Raw genomic sequence first — 21,690 nt, 5'->3', positions numbered from 1 at the left:
TGCAGAACCTGTGAGACTATCTTGAAATATGTGCATTAACAACTTCTCATCTCGAGCATATGCTGCCATCTTTCAACAATACATGGTGATGTGGGTCATTGGACATTTTGTGCCATCATATTTTTTGAATTCAAGGACCTTGAATTTAGGCAAAATTACCACATCTGAAACTAAATAAAGGTCAGCCGCATCTGTGGAGCCATAAAAATTCATTCCCTCTACAGCCTTAAGCCTTTCTTCTAATAACTTCATCTTCTCCCGGGCACTAGTATCTTCTACCTTTTCAGGTGTCTGCATCTAGCTTTTCTCTTTCCTTGGGATCATCCAAATCAGGAACTAAGATTGGCTCAAGTGATTTTTCCATCATAATGGGATTAACAAAACTTTGAGATTGTCCTGGAGCAAGTGTGGATGTCATTCTTGGATAAGGATTAGGATATCCACCGAGAGTAGGAATTGGTACTCTAGCTCCTTGTGAAGGTTGGTTCAGTCGTGGCTCAAACCCTGGAGGATAGACAGGATCTACCATATCTGGTGATTTCTCTTGAAGGCTAGGACTTTCTTCCATTGCTTTTGCCTTGTCAAGTTTCTTGAGCATAGCCATTATTGTGTTAAGATCTCCTTTTAGTTCTTCTTGAGCTTTCTCAATTCTCTCAAATCTACTGACCTGTTCTTGCTCCATGATTCTTGTCTGTGTCCTGGTATTGTATGAATGACGAGTAGGTTGGGCTGAAATTTTTGATGGGCAAGCTATTCTTGAACCTTTATTACCACAAAGTTTTTATTTTGAAAAAGAAGAAAGAAAAAATTAGAATGCTATGTGTTGAAATTTATTTTTTTTTTACTTATGATGTGAAAAATGATGCATGAATGCAAGTGGGAGATATTTACTTTTGGATAAATTTCAACATCAGAAATTTTTATTGATCTCATACAACTTTTATTACATAGGATTTAACATCCAAGAGTTATATCCATAAAAGCGTTTGACTTGCTCATAATGGTCCTTCGCCTCATCCAGAAAGTTCACTAAGCACTGTCCATATTCTCCTATGGGATTGACTTCTCTTTTTAATGCTTCTACCTTTTCAACCATCTCCCATGCTTTTTTCACTGTCTTGCAAACTTGATTAGTCAAGTGCTCTATGTACTGTTGTCTCCCTAAGCTTTCTGCCTTCCATCTCATGTGAGCATCCCTTTCTGAATCACACGTGAAGATCCAATCTTTTTCCCTTCTGTGCCACTCATCTATCATTGCTGAAATATGGCTTTTGTGGTCTTGCAGTTGTAGCTCTAACCCTTGGATCACCTGATGAAGTAATTTTTTCTCGTTCAGTACTTCGAAGTACTTTCTTCTCTCTTTTACGAGTATGACTTTTAATCTTTCCTTTTCATTTTGGCATTCCATTAATCTTGTTGAGGTCGTAGAGTATAATCCCTTCCAATTCTGACATTCTTGAGAAATTCTAGTGGTCTCTTCTTGCTTTTTTTGAGCTTTGCCCTTCCATTGGTTTATTCCCTTTCGGAGCTCATCAATTTCACGTTGTTGGCCAAGGTAAGACTTGGTAACTTTTTCAGTTTTGAATTGAACTCGTAACCTCTTATTTTCTTGGTGTAGATCTTTCAAGTCACTATTAGCCAGATCCCGTTCTTTTATGACTTTTTCTAATCTACTCACTTGTATCTCCACTTCATATTTTAATTGCCTTACTTTCTCGCGAAGTCTTAAATTTTCTCTTCTTATTTCTTCTTTTTCAGCTTCTAATTCTTTCTTGACAAGCTCAACTTCTGATAATTGCACTTCTTCTGAAAGATTAACCAATTGATATAAGCTATCATCAGGATGGAGTACTGTCTCTAGGGCGCATTGCTTTCCAAATCTGGTAATCAGAAGTGACTTTGTCGATGAGAGGCCCTAACCTCATTCTTTGTGTTCTCTTCCATGCTTGGATCAACTGCTCCGAGGTTCTTGATGGATTCGATTCCCCGTAAATGAATTCTACTTGGATCAGGCCATAAGTAGCAGGAACTAACTATTTTGCACCAAATTGCCTAAGTACCATCAATAGAGCGTAACTTACAACGCCCCATAGCCCTAATAATGGAATCCATGGCTCATTTCCTCCACGATACAACAAGGGCACACGAGGCATCCAAGGTGCCATCCATTCGATTTCATCTCCAGTAAGCCTTCGCAAGAAAATGACTCATTCTTTCGTAGTCTTTAATGTCGGCCATTGGCTTTTACAAAACTCTTCGAGTGGTGCCTTATTTCGAAGATATGATTTCGAAAATGCACTCTTCCCACATTTGAAATGACTTCTGACCCATACGTATAATAGAGATGCACATCCTATGAATTGTCCTTTCCCATTTCGTCGACAGAAATTCAATGACCTGATGGTTTCAGCTAGGACTGCTAGAGCGGGATTACTTGCTTAGGTTTTGATTTGCTCGAAAAAGTCTACCACAATTACCTCAATGTAACCCAAAGTCTTCGGGAAGATTACCATGCCATACAATGCTAGAGCAAACATATCCATACCTTGATCATTATCCAAATGCTCTTGAATGAAGTTTCGGAGAAAGTCCCAACGAATGCCAAGATGTTCACCTTTAGACTTCACAAAGGAATCAATGGTTTCTACTTTAACCCCCATAAGCTTGGCTAACTTTTTGCGATAACCTAATTTTGGCTTTCGGGTAAATATTTTATCTGGACATTGTAGTTCTATCCCGAGCAAAATCGAATACCCCTCAATAGTTGGCACCAAATTTTCCTGATTAAAGGTGAAGCATCTATAGGATGGATCCCAAAACTGTATAGCTTCTTTGACCAGCCGTTCATCAACCACTACTGAAATGAGGGATGCAATCTGCCCATACTTTTTACAAAAGCTTTCTTTTCTTTCTTCACTTAACTGACCCTAGATAGCATTTAACTCTTTTAAATCATTCTGTGTGAGATCTAAATGCATTTTCTCGGGTAACTCAAACACATAACTGGTAGGCAAACAATCTCCATTCTTTTATTGAGCCTCTTTCGACCAAACATGTATTTCATTATACGACTCACATGGCACACTGACCGAGGATGAGCAAATCTGTAGTTCTATGGGATCCATGAAAACTTCTTGGAAGAAATGTCCTAGAGCAAATATCTAGATGCAAAACTGTATGATATGATTAATGCAAAAAGAAAAAGAAACAAAATTGAGTTAGTGAGATTTGAAAAAAAATGTTTTTTTTTTAGTTTTTTAGTGTTTTTGAGATTTTTTTTTGTTTCGTATTATACACAACTTTTATTCTTAGGTATTTTCTACAAGAAGATGGACGGGGCTCTACATAAGGCTGGTTTCCTAAGCTTATTATATGCTGGGTTTGGATTGACAGGGTCTAAAGGTTCCCAAATTGTTCCTCACTGTCATCCATATTGGACTAGTAAGGCACCCCGATCCTCACCCATTACAGGCTACGAACGAAAAGGGTTCAATTCGAGTGGAAGTATTTCGCTTGCCATTGCGGAGGTTATCACTTCACGAGAGCAATAGGTACTTTACTTCCTCCTATAAAAGGATAGAGCCCGGGTATAGAGCTCATGTATGAGATGCATCGTGCCATTGTGTGCAAATATATCCTAATTTATTGACAGTAATATATACAAAAAAATAAAACATAAGAAGTATAGTAAAAGAAATGTGTGTGAATTTTTTTGCTTTTTATTTTTGATTTGTTTTTGTTTTTTTTTTTTTAAATGAAGAATAAAAATTTAAGAAATTGATTAAGACTGTTTAAATCAAAATTTGAGGATAACAAGTAGTTAATTTTGGCCTGACTCTCGAAAATAAAAGGCATCCCCAGTGGAGTCGCCAAACTGTCGTAACGATTTTGTGTCCGCCCGACGAATTTGGAAACGAAATAAAAATAACGGAGTCGCCACCAATCTTTTTTGGCTATGTGCGATTGGCCACCTATTAAAACATATCCTTTTAATAAAGTTTTAAAATTAATTTAAATTTATTAAAAAAGATAATTTTTCGATCTACGAAACAGTCTGGGTTCGGGAGTCGGTTACGTGTGGGGAAGGATTAGCACCTCCACAACGCCCGTTAAAAAAAATGATACCAATTAACTACATATTATCCTCTGATCTTGATAAAAATAGTCCAATTTTTGGTGTTCAAAAAATAATAATATAATTTCTTTGATTTTTTTTATTTATTAGGAAAAAATTTATTCTCGAGAAAAATAAATTAAAACCTTTTTATTGAAATAATTCTTAAAATGTTCCAGTACGTTGGTAATATTAGAAGAATTTTTTCTCACCTAAAGATTTCTTAGGCATCGCTTCTAGGAATACCATAGAATCTCATCCTCGAAGGCTCGAATTTATTTTTCGTAAGCAAATACCATGCATGCAATGCTAAATGTTACCATGTTTATGCACACATTTTATTCTCTTTTATTAAAATTTTTATTAATTTTTTTATTAATTTTTAAAATTTTGAAGAAAAAAAGGAATTTAATCATATTGAAGATTTTCTATAAATATTCCAATACGCTGGTAATATTTTATAAAAAATCTTTTTCCCTAGAGATTTCTTAAAGCATCTTTACTTGAAATACTTTTAGAATCTCATCATTGGATTAAATTTTTTTTCTTCCTATTTTTATTACTTATATTTATTAATTTTTATTTATTACTCTTAAAAAAAAGAAAATTTTTATTGTATTAAAAATATTTTATAAATACTCCAATACACTGGTAGTATTTAAAAAAAATCTTCTCACATAGAGATTTCGTAGGCATCACTACTCGGAATACCTTTGAATCTCATCGTCGGATAAAAATTCTTTTCTTTCATTTTTTATTAGTTTAGTATTATTATTAAATTTATTTTTGTATTATTGTTTTTAAAGTTTATCCTAAAAATTAACATAATTATATAAAAAAATATTTAACCACAATTTCATTAATTAGTCTAACAAATATAGATATTTTATTATGCATAAATATTAATAAAATAATATATAAAAAATAAAAAAATTCAAAAAAAAAATACCTGAATCGGACCGGTCAACGGTCCGGTTCGGTTCAGCGGTTCGGCTCGGTCTGGGCGGTTCAGCGGTTCGGTACCGGTTCGGTTCGGTACCGGTTCGGTTCGGTTTGGGCGGTTCGATCCCGGTCCAATTAGACCGGTCAGAGGCGGAGAAGGAGCGGGTCAACGGGTCGAGTGCGCGGACCCCTGGTCGGGTCGCGGGTCGACGTGCGGATCCTCTGGGCTAAAACAACGTCGTTTTGAGGCTTTAATGAAACGACGTCATTTTGATTTTGGGTGTTTATATAAAAGGGTCAGAAATTTTTTTGGTCATTTTGGTTAGGTTTCAGAAAAAAAAAAAAAAAGCGAGGGAGAGAGAGAGAGCAGGAGAGAGGGATGCCAACCGGTTGCCGTCTGGCTGCCGCGCCGGTCACCGTGGGAGTCGCCGCCGGGGGTGGCCAAAAATTTGAAAAGGTGACAGGAGGTTCCGTTCAACCTCCTAGTCTCAAATCCGGTGCTCGTTTCACCAGAAATAGCCTCGATCAACGTAGATCGGGGTTCAAAGTTTCGGTTTCTTTTTTTTTTGTTTGTTTTTTTTTTGTTGAAATACTAACCGAAATATTTCTTTCTTGGTGTAGGTGGCTTGGCGTTGAGATTCCTCCCTACGGGGAGGACTGTGTTTTTTTGTTTGTTTGCGTTTCTGTTTCTGTTGCTTTTTTTTTTTTTGGTTTGTTTCTGTTGGTTTTTGGTTTTTGTTTCTGTTTTTTTGTTTCTGATTTCTGGGTATTTTTGGGTGTTTTTGAGGGAGGTTTCGGAGAGAAAAAACCAGAGATCCAGCCTCTTTTTTTTTTTTAGGATTTTGGTTAGGGATTTTAAAGGGTTTGGATCTAGGGAAATTCAGTGGTTCTAAGGTGGCTATAAGTAGGCTAAAAGAGAGCTGGTGAGGGGTTGGTCAGGGGCTGGTCGGGTGGCTACCAAGGGGGTTGCCAGAGGGGCGGCGACGGTGCCGCACCAGCCCCCTGGTTTCTGTCTTTTTTGTTTTTTTACTTATTTTGTTTTTTCTGTTTTGTTTATTAATAAAATTTTTTATTATTAAAAATATTATTATTAAAATTAAAACAAACACAGTAGATCCGGACAAAACCGGTGTCTACACTGAGTGGTGGGTTTAGAACTAACGTGAGATCTTTTATCATACCTTGCCATTTGAACATATAGAGTGGAATACCTCAAGTGCAAACCATTTAGAAATTTGATTTTTGGAGACGTAAAAATCAACCACCCTCCCACATCTGACAAATTGTTGCTTGAGATTAACGACACTACAACCTGGAAAAATTCCATCAACAAACAGTGTAACAAATTTTTTTCTCTGAAGGTAATGTTCTTGTGTGGCCTTCATAGTATCCAAGAAGAGCTTTTTGACTTACCTTTACTTACCCTCTAAATCGGACTAAGGCAAGGATTTTCACCCTCTAATAATTGTGTAATCAAAAGCATCATTTTAAAATCTTTTTCATCAAATTCACATTTTTGTCATCATAATTTTTTATTGTAGTAGTAAAATGTATACAGTATTACTCCAACAAACCTCAAATGAAACTCCTCTGTTAAAGTACTCTTAAGGTTCTATCAAACCTTAGGGAAGTAAGAAAGTGATTTTCAAACTAAAGAGAGTGCATATACTTTTAACAATCTTTTCAGAGAATCTTTGTATTTTTCTCTTATATTATGCATATAATCTAAAATGAAAGAAATTTTATCATTTCTCTTGTGCCTTTTTTCCTAAAATGGCACAGATAAAAATTCTAATTTATTTCCAAATATTTACACTTTCAGAATTTTCTTTTCTCAAACAAATTAATGGAAATATACTTATCTTTTTTTTATTTTCTTCATTTTTATCTTATTTCCTTTTCTTTCGTGAACAATTTTATCATCCAAATTTTCTTCAATCTTTTTTATCATTAAACCAATTGAGATAAGTTAAAGAAAATAAAATTCTCACATAAATGCAAAACATTTTAAGCATATACTAGAAACCTTATCATATTTTTTTTCTCCCTTCCTTTCTTGTACCTTCATACTTATAATTGTTTCATGTTCTTCCTCACTCACATTTGTGGATGTAAGCATTGCATTCACTCCAGCCTGCATCATAGATTCATGAAAAACACAACAAAGCAAAAGAATTAAATTATTTCTTGTATAGAAAGATGCAAACTTGTTTTTTTATTTTTTTGTCTTTTTAGGTAAATTACCATACATGAGCTCTGCTTCAAATCTTGAGGAGCTTTACTTATGGGGCAATAATCTCAGTGGAAATATTCCTGGTTCTATCTCTAATGTTTCTAAGCTCAGAATCCTAGAATTAGAACAAAACTCATTCTTTGGCCTTATTCCAGATACACTTGGCAATTTGAGGTTCCTTAAGAGCTTGCGCCTTTGGTCGAATCATTTGACCACCAAAACTTCAACTCATGAGTGGAGCTTTCTCAATTCCTTGGCAAATTGCAAGTATCTAAGAATTTTAGACCTATTATTCAACCCATTGAATGGCATCCTTCCAGCTTCTATCTCAAATCTTTCCACATCACTTCAACAATTAAGTGTCCATGATTGCAAAATTAGAGGCAGCATTCCCATGGAAATTGGTAGCTTAAGCAACGCTATAACGTTAGAACTTTCCTCTAATAAATTGATGGGACGTATTCCAACAACAATAAGAAGGCTAAAAAATCTCCAATTTTTGAATCTTTTTGGAAATAAGTTACAAGGCTTTGTCCCACATGATCTTTGTGGTTTGAAGGGATTGTTCAAATTATCATTGGCTGCTAATGAGCTTGATGGACCTTTACCAACATGTTTGTGTGATTTGACTTCTCTAAGATATCTATATTTGTTCTCCAACAAATTGAATTCGCAAATACCTCTAACTTTTTGGAGCCTTAAAGATGTTTTAGAAGTAGACTTGTCATCAAACTATCTTAACGGTTCACTTCCACTTGACATTGGAAATTTGGAAGTACTTATCTCTTTGAATTTGTCAAGGAATTTATTATCAAGTGATATTCCGCCCACAATTGGAAGTCTTCATAATCTACAGGTTTTGAATCTTGCTAGTAATAGATTACATGGTCCGATTCCTCAATCATTTGGTGACTTGATGAGTTTGAAATGTTTGGATTTATCTAACAATAATCTCTCTGGAGTCATTCCCAAGTCTTTGGAAAGACTTTATGATCTCAATTATTTTAATGTGTCTTTCAATAGATTGGAAGGGGAAATCCCAAGTGGAGGTCCCTTTTTAAACTTCACGGCCAAATCATTCATGAAAAATTATGCACTCTATGGTTCACCTAGACTACAAGTCTCACCTTGCAAAAATAAAATCCATCGAAAATTCAAGAAGACCGCTCTACATGCTTTGAGGTATGTTTTACCAACATTTGCTTCAATAATAATAGTTGTAGCAGTCATAATTGTCTATAAAAAATGGCAGCGGGGGAATAAGAATTTGGCGATTGTTGAAGATTTAATTCCTGTCGTGAAGTGGAGAAGAATTTCATATAATCAACAATTGGAAGGGACTAATGGATTTAGTGGAAACAACTTACTTGGTTCAGGAAGTTTTGGCTCTGTATACAAAGGAATACTTTTAGATGGGACAAATGTTGCAATAAAAGTTTTTAATTTACAAATAGATGGAGCATTTAGGAGTTTTGACATTGAATGTGAAGTGATGAGCAATATCTTTCACCGCAATCTTGTCAAGGTCATTAGTTGTTGTTCTACTATTGACTTCAAAGCCTTAGTGCTTGAATTCATGCATAATGGGAGTCTTGAGAAATGGTTATATTCTTACAATTATTTCCTGGATATTCTACAAAGAATCAACATAATGATAGATGTCGCATCAGCATTAGAATACCTCCATTCGGGACATCCAACACCTATAATCCATTGTGACCTAAAACCAAGTAATGTCTTACTAGACAAAGACATGGTTGCTCATGTGGGAGATTTTGGCATTTCCAAATTGTTGGGAGAAGATTCTGTGAAACAAACAATGACACTTGCCACTATTGGCTACATGGCACCAGGTGATGTTTTATTTTTTTCCTATATTCTAACATTAGCAATTTTTTATGATTATGAAGCTATAACATTTTTTAATTATTCAATTATGTTTAAAATGCAGAATATGGATCAGCAGGAATTATTTCTGTAAAAAGTGATGTTTATAGTTATGGTATTCTATTAATGGAAATTTTCACAAGAAAGAGGCCCACTGATGAATCTTTTTCTGGAGAAATGAGTTTAAGACATTGGGTGAAAATGTCACTATTCTATCTAAAGGAATAATTGATGTAGCGGACTCCAGTTTAGTGCATAAAGAGGATGAATATTTTGTTGTCAAAGTGAATTGTATATCGTCCATCATGGCGTTAGCTTTGGATTGTTCATCTGAATTACCTGAAAACAGGATAAATATGAAGGATGTTGTTTCCATGCTAAAAAATATCAAAAGAGAGCTTTTGAAAAACATGGAGAAGGATTAATAAAGTAAGATACACAATTGTTTGTATATAGTTTAAGATTATTGAAAAGTACATAGAATGCCTCTAACTACCTTCCAAGACAATTTTCATTGGAACTTTATATTTTTCTTGCAGACCATTGGCAGTACAGCTATGTATTCTGTGTCCATATTGAAGGTACCTTCATGCTTTTTAATTATATATTATTATATTTCAATTATCCAAAATATATATTAAAAATATTTTCTTTTTTCGGATAACTAATTAAACATTTTCCATACAAATAACATTAAATATTCCTAAGATAACACTCTTTAGTAAAAACAACATTTTTTGTTCTTTTCAATGGTTATTTCCGTAACTTTCTTGTTCTTCTTAGTAATCAAATAATACATATATATATGTATATATATATATACACACATATATTTGAGTCATAATAACACCGTAATGTATATAAGGCAGTATTGAATTTGACTTGATTTGGTTTCATATGGTTTTGTCATCTTAGGTTTTGAAATGTCGTGGAATTGGTCACTTATCATCAACTTGGCCACGCTTATTAAGGTATGTAAACTATTATTGCATGTTCTTAATTTGTGAACTATATTCATTTTTTTTAATTTTTTTTCTGATTTTTGTCTTCAGTCTTATCTACCAACCAAATTTAGTTGCCATGTTGAGATAGAATAATAATAATAGATGCAAGTGTAAGCTTGTCGATGTTCATCTTTCTTCATTTTATTGTGGTTAGAAAATGATTTTCAAAAATATAAATTATAGAAAAAAGAAAGAAAGAAAGAAAGAAGACTGATCATGTAAATTCTGTGTTACTTGCAGTTGTCCTTCCAGAGGATAGAGGAGCAGGTCACTTGTGAATTCAGTAGGAATAAATCCTTCAATCATGTCCATACAAGAAGTACTGGTGTTTCTTCTCTAAATGTGATTGCATGAAGCTCTTGAGTGAGACTGAAAGAGAGAGATCTATTGTATTTGTACACGGGAATACAAAATCCCATTAAAGTTCACATCCTAAATAGTAAAGGTAACTTTTGGACATTCAGGGAGTTTGGGTTTTTAAACCTTTTTTTATTGCCCTGATATATATCAAGGTTTCTTTTCTAGTTTTTCTTTGCTTATGAGTCCATTCAGATTCTTTCTCTTAATGAAGAGAAAATTCTTTAAGCTGAAAGAAGGCCAGAAAGAAATGTCTTTTCCTAATGAAAAGTGTTTTGGAAATGAGACAGTTGGGGGAGAGGATGCTGAACCACAGACAGAAATGGAACATCACAGACATCTGTGTTGTATTATTTCCAGTTTGTGGTCGAATATGTAGAAAAAACCCAAAAGATTTTCCATTATCCTTCTTTTTCTCAATTACTTCCTTTTTATAACTTTGCAGGTTGGAGATCTGGGTGATGTCGTTACAAGTCTCTCGCGTGCTGTTCAAGATTTAAACAACAATGTGGACATCATTCTTCCAAAGTATGACTGCTTGAACCTTGGCCATGTAAACTTCATTGCCATCACTTTAGCCACATTTTTCATCTTAATTGTTTTCACTGGATTGCCTTAATTTCCTTAAAATTGTCATAACGGTTTTGTGTCCGCCTACGAATTTGAAAACGAAATAAACAAAATGGAGTCACCACCAATCTTTTTTTTGGCTAGGTGTGATTGACCACCTATTAAAACATATCATTTTAATAAAATTTTAAAATTAATTAAAATTTATTAAACAAAATAATTTTTCGGTCTGCGAAACAGTCTGGGTTCGGGAGTCGGTTACGTGTGAGGAAGGATTAGCACCCCCACAGCGCCTGTTAAAAAACAGTACCAATTAACTACATGTTATCCTTTGATTTTGATAAAAATAGTCCAATTTTTGGTGTTCGAAAAAATAATTTCTTTGATTTTTTATTTATTAAAAAAAATTATTCTCGAGAAAAATAAATTAAAACTTTTTTATTGAAATAATTCTTAAAATGTTTTAGTACGTTGGTAACATTAGAAGAACTTTTTCTCACCTAGAGATTTCTTAGGCATCGTTTTTCGGAATACCTTAGAATCTCATCCTCGAAGGCTCGAATTTATTTTTTATAAGAAAATATCATGCATGCAATGTAAAATGTTACCATATTTATGCACACATTTTATTCTCATTTGTTAGAAATTTTATTAATTGTTTTATTAATTTTTTAATTTGTAATTGAAATTTTGAAGAAAAAAGAATTTAATTATATTGAAGATTTTCTATAAATATTCCAATACACTAGTAATATTTTATAAAAAATCTTCTCACCTAGAGATTTCTTAAAGCATCTCTACGCGGAATACTTTTAGAATCCCATCATTGGATTAAATTTCTTTTCTTCCTATTTTTATTATTTTTAATTTTATTAATCAATTTTTATTTATTACTAAAAAAAAAATTTTACTGTATTAAAATTTTTTTTTATAAATATCCAATATACTGATAGTATTTAAAAAAAATTTTATCACCTATAGATTTTGTAGGCATCATTACTCGGAATATCTTTGAATCTCATCGTTGGATAAAAATTTTCTTTTCTTACATTTTTTATTATTTTAGTATTATTATTAAAATTATTTTTATATTATTGTTTTTAAAGTTTATTTATAAAAAAATTAACATAATTTAAAAAAATTTAACAACAATTTCATCATTTAATTTAACAAATATAAATATTTTAACATACATAAATATTAATAAAATAATATATAAAAAAAATTTTTTACTTGAACCGGATCGGTCAACGATCCGGTCAACGCGTGGTTCAATCCGACGGTTCGGCTCGGTCTGAGCAGTTCATTTACCGGTTCGGTTCGGTCTGGCGCGGTTCAGTACCGGTCCAATCATACCGATCAGAGGCTAATGAAGGAAGTGGGTCGCGAGTCGGGTGCGCGGATCCCTGATCGGGTCGCGAGTCGACACGTGGATCCTTAGGGGTTAAAACAACGTCGTTTTGGGCCTTTAATGAAACGACGTCGTTTTGATTTTGGCAGTTTATATAAAAAGTTCAAATTTTTTTTTGGTCAGTTTTTCATTCCAAAAAAAAAAAGAAACCTTCATTTTTTTTCTTTCTTCATCAGCCGCTCGCCTGCCGGCCGCTGTCTCCGGTGGTCGAAAAATCTCAAAATTCTCCTACAAACTCTTCTCGACCCCTGAGCGCAGATTTGGCCTCCTTTTTCACCAAAAGGAGTCTCAAAATTTCTAGATCTGTTGGCAAAGTTTCGATGAAATTTTTTTTTTTTGCGTTCTTTCTCTTTTTTTTTTTTAAGCTGACATTTTTTTTTCTTCTTCGTGCAGGAAGCTTGGCGCTGGGTTCCTCCCTACGGGGAGGACTGTGTTAATTTTTTTTGTATTTTGTTTTGTGCGGTTCTGTCTGTTTTTCGGTTGTTTTTTTTTGTTTGGGTATTTTGGGTGTTTGGGTTTGTGGGTAGATCGAAGTTTTTTTCGTTTTAGAATCAGAACCCTCCCAGTTGGAAAATTTTTTTCGTTCTAGAACTCTCAAGCTGGGAAAATTTTTTTTTGTTCCAAAACTCTCAAGCTAGAAAAACAATTTTTTTTTTTCGAACCCCCTGAAAAAAAAATTTTTCGTCCTTTAAAGAGTTTCAATTAGGTGAGATTTGATTAGCTGTAGGGTGGTTAGTTGGTGGCTATAAGGTGACTAGCAAAAGGCTGGTCGGGGGCTGGTCAGGGGTTGGCGACATTGGCACCGTACCAACCCCTGATTTTTATCTCTTTTGTTTGTTTACTTATTTTGTTTTTTTCTTGTTTATTAATAATTTTTATTAAAAATATTATTATTATTATTATTAAATATAAAACGATTGACCCGGATAAAATCGGTGTTTATAAAAATTATGGATTTTTTTTTTGTTTGTATTCTTGATTACTAGGCATGCTGTTTGTAAGCTCGCGTGTGGTGTTATCTATCTTGCATGAGGTGGCTGAAGTGCATTTTTCCTTTAATAAGATATCGGTGCTAAATTGTCGCATAACCTTTTCTTATTGGGTTTTCCAGAAAACAAAAGTTTCATATAAGGCTTCCCTGCCCTCATCTTTATTTGGGCTATACATGACGAAAATTTTGGGAATGCTACTTAAAAGATGTTTATTGTCATATAATCAGATTCTCGATTTCATTCATTCATATCTTAATATTCAAAAAAGATATAAAACAATTCATTCATCTCTTTACTTTTTTCAAACTTGTCATTTTAATAATTTCAGATCTGTCAAATGAATGTTCTATGATATAGGTGAAGGATATTCATTACCAGGCTATTCTTGGGGTGGCACTGAAGTTAAAGTTTGGTTTGGAAAAGTGGAAGGCCTTCCAGTTTATTTTGTGGAGCCAGAAAACGGGTAATTTTTATACTCCTATAGCACCTTTAAGAATTACAATGTTTCACTTCGTTAAAAAAAAAAATTATAATCATAAGAATCCTTTGGTGTATTGTTGCTTGCAGATTCTTTTGGACAGGTTGTGTTTATGGCTGCAGAAAAGATGCAGAAAGGTTTGGTTTCTTTTGTCATGCTGCTCTCGAATTTCTACACCAAGGTGGATTTCACCCTGTAAGTTTATGATTCAACTTATAGTACTGGCTTAAAATTTAAAACCACGTCTTGCCAGTATATTGAGTAAATTACCTACACTCATGGTGGTATTATTTTTCCTAGCAGTTGTCAAACCCCTCTTGTTTAGCTGTTCAGCTCTATAGGCCTTACTATTCACTTGTAGAAGAATATTGGCTAAAATAACAAAAAAACCCCTTACTTTACTAATATGAGGTGGTCCTTATGATTGAACTAATCCAGAAAATGTATTATATTGCAGGTTTCAGATGCATCGAATTCATTGGGATTGCTATGTGCCAATAACTAAAGAAATATGGAAGCTTTGAGGATGATGCTATTGCATTATTGATGATAATTGATAATTTGATAACTTTTTGATGTTTTGGTAGTTTTGGTAATTGTAATGGGATTGGTATCAGGATGCAATTAGCCTTTGATGGTTACCTGATGTTCTTAATAGCTTGTAGACATTGACATTGCTAGTGAATTTTGCTGATTTTAATACTTATGAATCATGATATTGTCACTTTACTGATATAAAATTTGTGAGGTCTCTGTCTGAGTTTAACCATGTTTCAATACTTCAAGTGTGATGCACATGTCAATTAATTATTTATTGTGTTTTGATTATTTGTTGGATTTTGGATCGATGATTACTATTTGGGCGAGGAAAGGTAATGGTAGTCTTTGGTGGCTGGTTTAGGTAGTGGATGACTAATGGTGGTGACTGGTAATTGGGAGCTAGGCCGAACAAAATGAGGATTTGCTTCCTATCTTCCCTGTGTTACCCTCTGATTTTCTCTGCTGATTGCTTTCTTTGTGATTTTTTTTTTAGTTGTTGTGAATTGAAAGTTTATTTTAGGTAAGATCACAAGAGTTTCAACTCACTTCGGATTAGATTTCTTTAAACTTAAAGATTATCCCTAAAGTAATTTAAATCTCAAACTGCTTCTGATGAAGCTAGCATCTTCACCGAAAAAACATTATTTTAAACTTTCAAATTATCAATTTTTTTAAAAAGATAATCAGATAGTTAAGGATAAAATCAAGATAAATAGAATAATAATAAAATAAAATAAATAAGAATAAAAAGACTGCAGAAAAATAAAATAAAAATCTAAAATCTAAAATTCAATAATTGGATTTCAAATTAGGCCAAGTCCAATTGAGTTGGGCCTCAAATAAAATAAAATATTTGCCGTACGAAAAATTGCACATAGTAATGCTAATTATGAGATTTTTATATTACCTTGTTTTGAGTTGATTTTTAGATTTTGGTTTGTGTGAAATTATTGATATATTTGCAGTGAAAAAAGAACAAAATTAAAATCTTCAAAATGTAATTTCTCAAAATGCTAAACCATAGACAAAGGCTTTAAATATTGGTAGAGTTGTTCTAAGTTTGATATTTTGTATCAAATTTTTTGGGTTTGATATTAGATTTAAAGAAATATTGAATTTCAAAGGTTTGAATTAGTTATGCATTTGATTTTTTTATAAGATTTAGGGTTGTAAACTGAGGGTAGCCATGGTAGTTTTTCCAACTTCAACTACAATTTTGAGTTTCAAACACCTGCCAAATAATTTCTCCTTTAAGAGAATAAGCCTTGATCCAAGCACTCCAAATTGAGACATTTTTTGACAATAAAGTCTAAATACATTGGATGATACAAACTTTCTTCAAATTGAAAAGATCTTTAAATATACTTCGGATTTTATGGAATATTTCCCCATCATTTTAGTTCGATTTAATGGTTAGTGAAACATGAAAAGTTTTCTAAATTAAATTGATTTGTTTTTTTTTTTCTATCAAAATTTTATTTTCAAGGCATTAGTTAATAAAATATAAGTTTATTTCAAAAGTTTATTTTCAAATAATTAACTAAATAAAATATGAAAAAATTGGAATTAATATATATAATTTGTATAACTTTTCTTTTCCTACCTATTTTTAATCAAACTCAATAGTTACTATGATATCAACAGTTTTTTTTAATAAAATTTATTTCTATTTTTTTTAAACGTTGTTTTCAAATCATTAATTAAAAAGTACAAAAAATTCACATTATTTTCAAATCATTAATTTTATGCTTTTTCCTCTCCCTATCATTTATCAAATCAAAAACAAAAAAAGTGATCTTTTCACGAACAATTTTTATTTTAAACCAAAAGAGGACATTGACATTTTTTCTTTCAAAGGTTTGTTTTCAATTTATTAAATAATTCTATAGAAAATTAATAATTGGCAAATGAAAACATGAGGAAATTTATAGAAAAATGATTAGCCATTGTTGTGCACTAAAACATTTTAGCGAAAAATGTCTTTGGACTATTTAACTTCAAATCCTTACTTCAAATCAAGAGTTCAAGTATATCAAGAAAAAAAGAAAAACTAATTCTTCTAAATTGAAAAAAAATTGACAACCTTCTGAATACAAAAATATAAACAATTATATCATATGTTCTCAGTTGAGTTACTTGTATTTTAGCTACTCACAATTTATTGAATAAAAAATATTGACACCTTCATAGAATAAAGTAACAGGAAAACCATTGGCATGAAGTTAAATAAACTTTGCATAGTTTATTTTCAAAATATGATTCAATAATACTATGGATTCCAAATAAAACATATCACTCTAATGTTCCTCCAATAGAAAATAAAAAAAAATGTTGCAAGAAAGATGATCGCATTTCTCAAGTAGAAAATAAAAATTTGGGAAATAAATAATCTAAAAATGTTCTTTTGCCAGAAATTGCAAAAGTGACTTGCAGACTTTCATTTCTCAGACTGTGTTCTCTATTAATTGGTATGAATTATTTTTTAATTTTATTGGTTACAAAGATTAGCAATATGAAAATTATTTTAAAAAAACTAAAACTTTTAAGGATGATTTTAAGTGTCAATATAACTCACTAAATAATATAAAAATTTAAATAAAATGTGATCTTAACCAACACTTTAAAATACATTTAAAAGTTATTTACTTATAACAGTAATTTAAAGTACCAAAAAAATAATATCAGCAAGTACATTTGTAATTCTGACATTGGTGACTTGACCATCAAAAAGTTTTCATCAACATTCACTTAACTCCCGCAACAGTAATATCATCACTTTTTTAATTTTTCATTGACATTTATAAGTGTCAATAAAAATGACTTTTTTTTGTAGTGCAGAATTATTTTCTTTTATCTAACATTGATATATTATTAGTTTAACTCACTTAGCCATTAATTATTTAATGAAGTGATGAACAATCTTTCCAATATTTGTGCTTAATTTGATTATGTTTGTACTATAAGAAAATTGATATATTATAACAGTCCAACACGTTACTAAATAATTATTTATCGTTGTTAAAATTGTTTTGAAATAATTTTTTATCATTGCTATTAACCTTGTTAATAAAGAATTAATGCAATAACTTATAGTGTTGTTGAAAAAAATAAAAATTACAATGACTTTTAATTGTTGCCAAATAAATCATTTTTTTCACAATGATAAAATGTCATTGTATAAAATTTTGCAACAACAAAATAATGTTGTATAAATTTAATTTTGCAACCATAAAATTTGATTATAAAAACTTATATATTAATATTATTTTAATTACATAAAATATTTTGTAACGATTAAATGTTTTTGCTTTAATTTTATTTTAACAACCATAAATTTCGAATACAAAAACTTATTTTGCAACATAATCACATATCATTGCTAATTACGTTTAGTATAATGATTTTTGTCATTTCAATAAATAACTTTAACAACGATTATAATCGTTGAAAAATCTTTTACATATCTACTATTATTGTTGATAAAATTATTTTTGCAATAATTTTTTAATTATAACAATAAATTTTGTAGCAGTAAATTTTTAATACAACCAATTTAATTAATTATAACAACTATTATTGTTACATGAATACTGTTTGAAATTTCTTTATACCTTTCGTATTATTGTTACATTACTGTTGAAATTTCTTTATACCTTTCATAACAATTTTATTGTTGCCAATCATAAAATCATTTAATTTATTATTTTATTTGTAAATATAATTATATATATATATATTACAACTATATTAGCAACATATGAGTCGTCTCACATTTAAAGTAAGTCCGGCCATAAACATTTTTGCAATGCAGTTTTTCAGACCAAAGGATAATCATATAACTAAAATATGTTACAACTGCAATAAAGCAAATAGGATAAGCCAAAAATTAAAAGATAAAATACCAAACCTCATAAAAATGCAGAGGAAGAAAGCAATATCAAAGAAACAATGAATCAGCTTACCTGCTTGGCTTTCTTTCCCAAGCGACAAGCCTTGTCAGGGCGAGTTGGGTGGTTAACTCGAACAATGGAAGGGTGCTGGTGGTACTCCCTACACCTGACCATCTGCAAGAACCTCATCACATCAGATCGCCTCGTCCTCCATAGCTCTGACACGTACTTGTAAGCCCATATTTTCCCCAAAAAACCCAGCAAAAACAAAATCATCACAAATCAGAACCCAAAATGCCAAAACAATGATCCATCTAAATATATTTACAAAAAAGCAATCAAATATAACCCTGTTCATTTTAAAAGACTTCCAGTCAACTAAAAGCCCATTTCTACCACTTACCATCTAATTTTTTAATGTGGCAAATATAGTTATAAAATATATAAAAAAGATGAGAAACTAATAATAAGTCAGAACCAAACCTTCAATAAGTTTCTAGATTTAATCAAATAAAGGAAAAAAAATAAAGCAAAGAAAAACCCTTCACTCTGCAAAAACAAATAAACAGATCCCAGACTTAAATCCTTCCATTAACGAAAAACAATAGAGAAAATAAGAGCTAGCTAGCTATTAAATCATGAATGTTAGATATGAAAAACTAAAGAAAATGGCGTACCCATGGCTGCTGCTTAAGCTCCTGCAGTCTCTGGATTCGGCTAAACAGCTGCCAGACTTGAGATACAATGTTATATCAACTCGGAGTCCCGTTTGGGTTTTAGAAGGCATCAGGCATTATGAATTGACAATTTTACCACTTTGACGGATCTGATCCCAAAGCGTACTAGTGGGCCGCAAAATCCTTCTTAGGCTCAAAAAATATTGAGCCAAACCATTTTTCCTTCCCTATGAAACCCAATTAGAAAAATATCAAAATAAATAATGTTCAGAATTAATGTTCCAAAAAAAAAAAAGGATTTTTCCTTTAGATTTATTATTCAGATTATTTGTTTGCATTTAGAGGATTGACAGTTATGGTTGAGGGACACTGTTATTTAATGGAATAAATTGCTTAATTCTCTTTCCTCACTTTTATTCGTGTAATTTAAATTTAGTCAATGAAAGCTACTATTGCCTATATAGCAAATGATTGGCATTTAGCCGACAATCATCTCCTTTATTTGCAAAGTGCTGAATACTTGGCTTTAATTACTAGAGACCAAATTCTTACAATTTCAAAATACCAAAAAATATAACTGACTCTCAAAATATATTGTAAATTTTACATAATGTACTCTAATCTTTTTTCGCAGCTTTTAGGCTAATTAGAGAGAAACAAAGCGTCCAACGAGTATCATGAGCATATCCTGCCAGCTTGCCAATAAATTTGAAAATAGAATTGTAAACATCTAATTTTATTCTTAAACACACGTTTAATTTTATATTTGATTTAAATAATTTGATATAAATTAATTTAACTATTTAAATTTATTTAAATTCATTTAAATTTGTTTTAAATTAATCAAATTTTGACTATCTTACATAAATCAAAACCCAATTCAATTTATTTTGGGTCCATTCGAACCTAAATGATATGAGCTTAAAATCCAAAATTTAAGATCAAAATTTAAAGTTCAAAATTTGACAATTCAACCTTTAATTTTAGGGTCCAAATTTATTTTTAAGTTTAATTTCTTTAATTATTAAAAAAGTAAAAAGACTAAAGCTTGGAGCCAGCTTTCCAAGATCCACTTTTTCCTTCCCCAAACTGTTGCCTCCATTTTAAGCTCTGAAATTTTCACCTTCCATTTTATCTGTTGGTTTCTAACACCAATTCATCAAAGTCTTCAGGACCCAAAGTGCAGCGTGCTACACCTCCCAAAAATGCAGCAATGGCCGCTGCAACATGATTCCAACTAAAATCAATTACCAAGTTTTTTTCTTTTTAGAAATTGAATCCTACAAGAACCGAAATTTTTTTGGGCACAGGGGGATTCGTACACACGGGAGGAAGGAAGCCAATTTTCACAGAAAAAACCAAGAGCTAATCTGCCTGCACCCAAAAAACCTCCCCTTTCTCCATCATTGACCCAAAAACTCCAAAAAACAAAAATCCCAGCACTTAAAACTACCAAGTCTAGCCACACCGACACCCAAAAGCACCCTAATTAATCTCGTTCAGCCCCCTGCCTCCACGACCCACCATCCGCCAACAACCTACAGCCCTCAACCACCAACACTCCAGCAGACGCCCCAGCCGAAGCCCACTGCCTACGCCTCACAGCCACCACTGACCACCAAACCATCACAGCCCCCAATCCCCACACCAGCAGCCAAACTACTCCACCCTCTACCATCCCAGCCAAGAAAAAAACTTTTGTTCTTTGAAAACCGAAATCCATACAAAAAAAAAATGCCTGCTTCTCTTTTCTAACACCAGAAGAACATACAAAAATACCAAAAAAAAATAATAATAAAATAAACCTCATTCCCCGTGGGGAAGCCACAAGCAAAAAAAAAAAAAGAAGCAAGTTTGAAACGAAGAGAGAGAGGGGGGATTTGGGTTCTCGGTTTAGGGAGTTTTAGGGAGATTATGGAAGCAATTTTTGGAGGACAGGTTGATCTTGGGGAGGGAATAACATATCAAGAAACGGTGGTGTTTCCGGCGGAGCAGGTGTATCGTTTTGGAGTTTTGTGCCACGGCTTTTGGCTTAGATCTAATACTTTGGATGGCTGATTTTGAGAAATCTGAGCTCGGATTTGAGAAGAGGAGGTGAAAAGGAGGCTCTAGGTGAAATGTGGGCTGAAAAGGAAGTCTGCAAGCGGCGGCCGGCCGTGGTAGGCGGTGGCAACGCGGCGGCCGGTCGTTGGGATCTGGGGAGTGGCCGGTTCTTTTGCATTTTTTGAAGAGAAGAAAGTCTTTTTTGTGAAGCGGGGGAAATGAAATGGATTAAAAATATTTGCTTTTATATTATCTTAAAACCCGACTCGGTATTAACCCGACCCAACTTGCATCAATTCCTGACCCAAGAGGCTAGCAGATTTGGACCATTTTGTTTTTGTTGATTTGGGTTCAAACCCAAAAATTTTATTTGATATTTTTTATTCTTTTTTTTTTATTTTGCTTTATTATTATGTGCATTTGTTTTCTTTATGTTTTTAAATACTCTTGAAAATAAGTTTGTTTATGGAATATTGAGGTTATCAAAAAATAATAGTAAATTTTTAATAAATATAATAATAATAATAATTTTGTGATCTAATAATGATTTTT

General features: G+C 32.4%; 2 protein-coding genes and 1 pseudogene across 12 annotated transcripts in view; 2 read left to right on the top strand and 1 right to left on the bottom strand.

The window, feature by feature from the left end:
• Positions 1 to 19,415, bottom strand: part of LOC149515789 (large ribosomal subunit protein eL15y-like) — a 47,691-nt gene extending 28,276 nt beyond the window's left edge. For 2 of the 8 annotated variants that reach the window (XR_016326003.1, XR_016326002.1), the window contains exon 1: positions 18,491 to 19,089. Coding sequence is in view for 1 of the 8 variants with exons in the window: in XM_089740916.1 (XP_089597042.1) it covers positions 7,044 to 7,190; positions 18,491 to 18,636; positions 19,096 to 19,099 (297 nt within the window). In the remaining 7 variants the exon portion in view is untranslated. The other 6 variants (XR_016326005.1, XM_089740916.1, XR_016326004.1 and 3 more) reach the window with 6 other exon arrangements.
• Positions 7,174 to 10,461, top strand: LOC149515790 (putative receptor-like protein kinase At3g47110; annotated as a pseudogene). The gene is made up of 5 exons (XR_016325997.1): positions 7,174 to 9,142; positions 9,241 to 9,605; positions 9,716 to 9,757; positions 10,092 to 10,147; positions 10,421 to 10,461. The product of XR_016325997.1 is annotated as a putative receptor-like protein kinase At3g47110 (transcript).
• On the top strand, positions 10,607 to 14,689 carry LOC111298049 (starch synthase 3, chloroplastic/amyloplastic-like). 3 transcript variants are annotated; one of them, XM_089740918.1, is made up of 5 exons: positions 10,607 to 10,625; positions 10,983 to 11,065; positions 13,868 to 13,973; positions 14,078 to 14,183; positions 14,446 to 14,689. In XM_089740918.1, exons 2-5 carry the CDS (start codon positions 11,044 to 11,046, stop codon positions 14,491 to 14,493), a joined length of 282 nt encoding a protein of 93 aa, XP_089597044.1. In that variant the 5' UTR covers positions 10,607 to 10,625; positions 10,983 to 11,043; the 3' UTR covers positions 14,494 to 14,689. The 3 variants fall into 3 exon arrangements, with proteins under 3 accessions (XP_089597044.1, XP_089597043.1, XP_089597045.1); XM_089740917.1 differs by lacking the exon at positions 10,607 to 10,625 and having other exon boundaries at positions 10,728 to 11,065; XM_089740919.1 differs by lacking the exon at positions 10,607 to 10,625 and having other exon boundaries at positions 10,728 to 11,065; positions 12,912 to 13,973.
• Positions 19,416 to 21,690: the final 2,275 nt, after the last annotated feature.

This window comes from Durio zibethinus, chromosome 12, assembly GCF_047325235.1.
Source record: "Durio zibethinus cultivar Kanyao isolate XHJ-2024 chromosome 12, ASM4732523v1, whole genome shotgun sequence".
In the NCBI taxonomy this organism is placed as follows: domain Eukaryota; kingdom Viridiplantae; phylum Streptophyta; class Magnoliopsida; order Malvales; family Malvaceae; genus Durio; species Durio zibethinus.
This window is presented reverse-complemented; position numbering and strand designations above follow the sequence as displayed.

What these genes read in the sequence shown, in the direction of transcription:
- LOC111298049 (XM_089740918.1), top strand. Translation starts at nt 11,044, where the DNA reads ATGTGGACATCATTCTTCCAAA. An exon ending in GTGGACATCATTCTTCCAAA is followed by an intron (nt 11,066 to 13,867) that starts GTATGACTGCTT and finishes TCTATGATATAG; the next exon opens with GTGAAGGATATTCATTACCA. An exon ending in ACCAAGGTGGATTTCACCCT is followed by an intron (nt 14,184 to 14,445) that starts GTAAGTTTATGA and finishes ATTATATTGCAG; the next exon opens with GTTTCAGATGCATCGAATTC.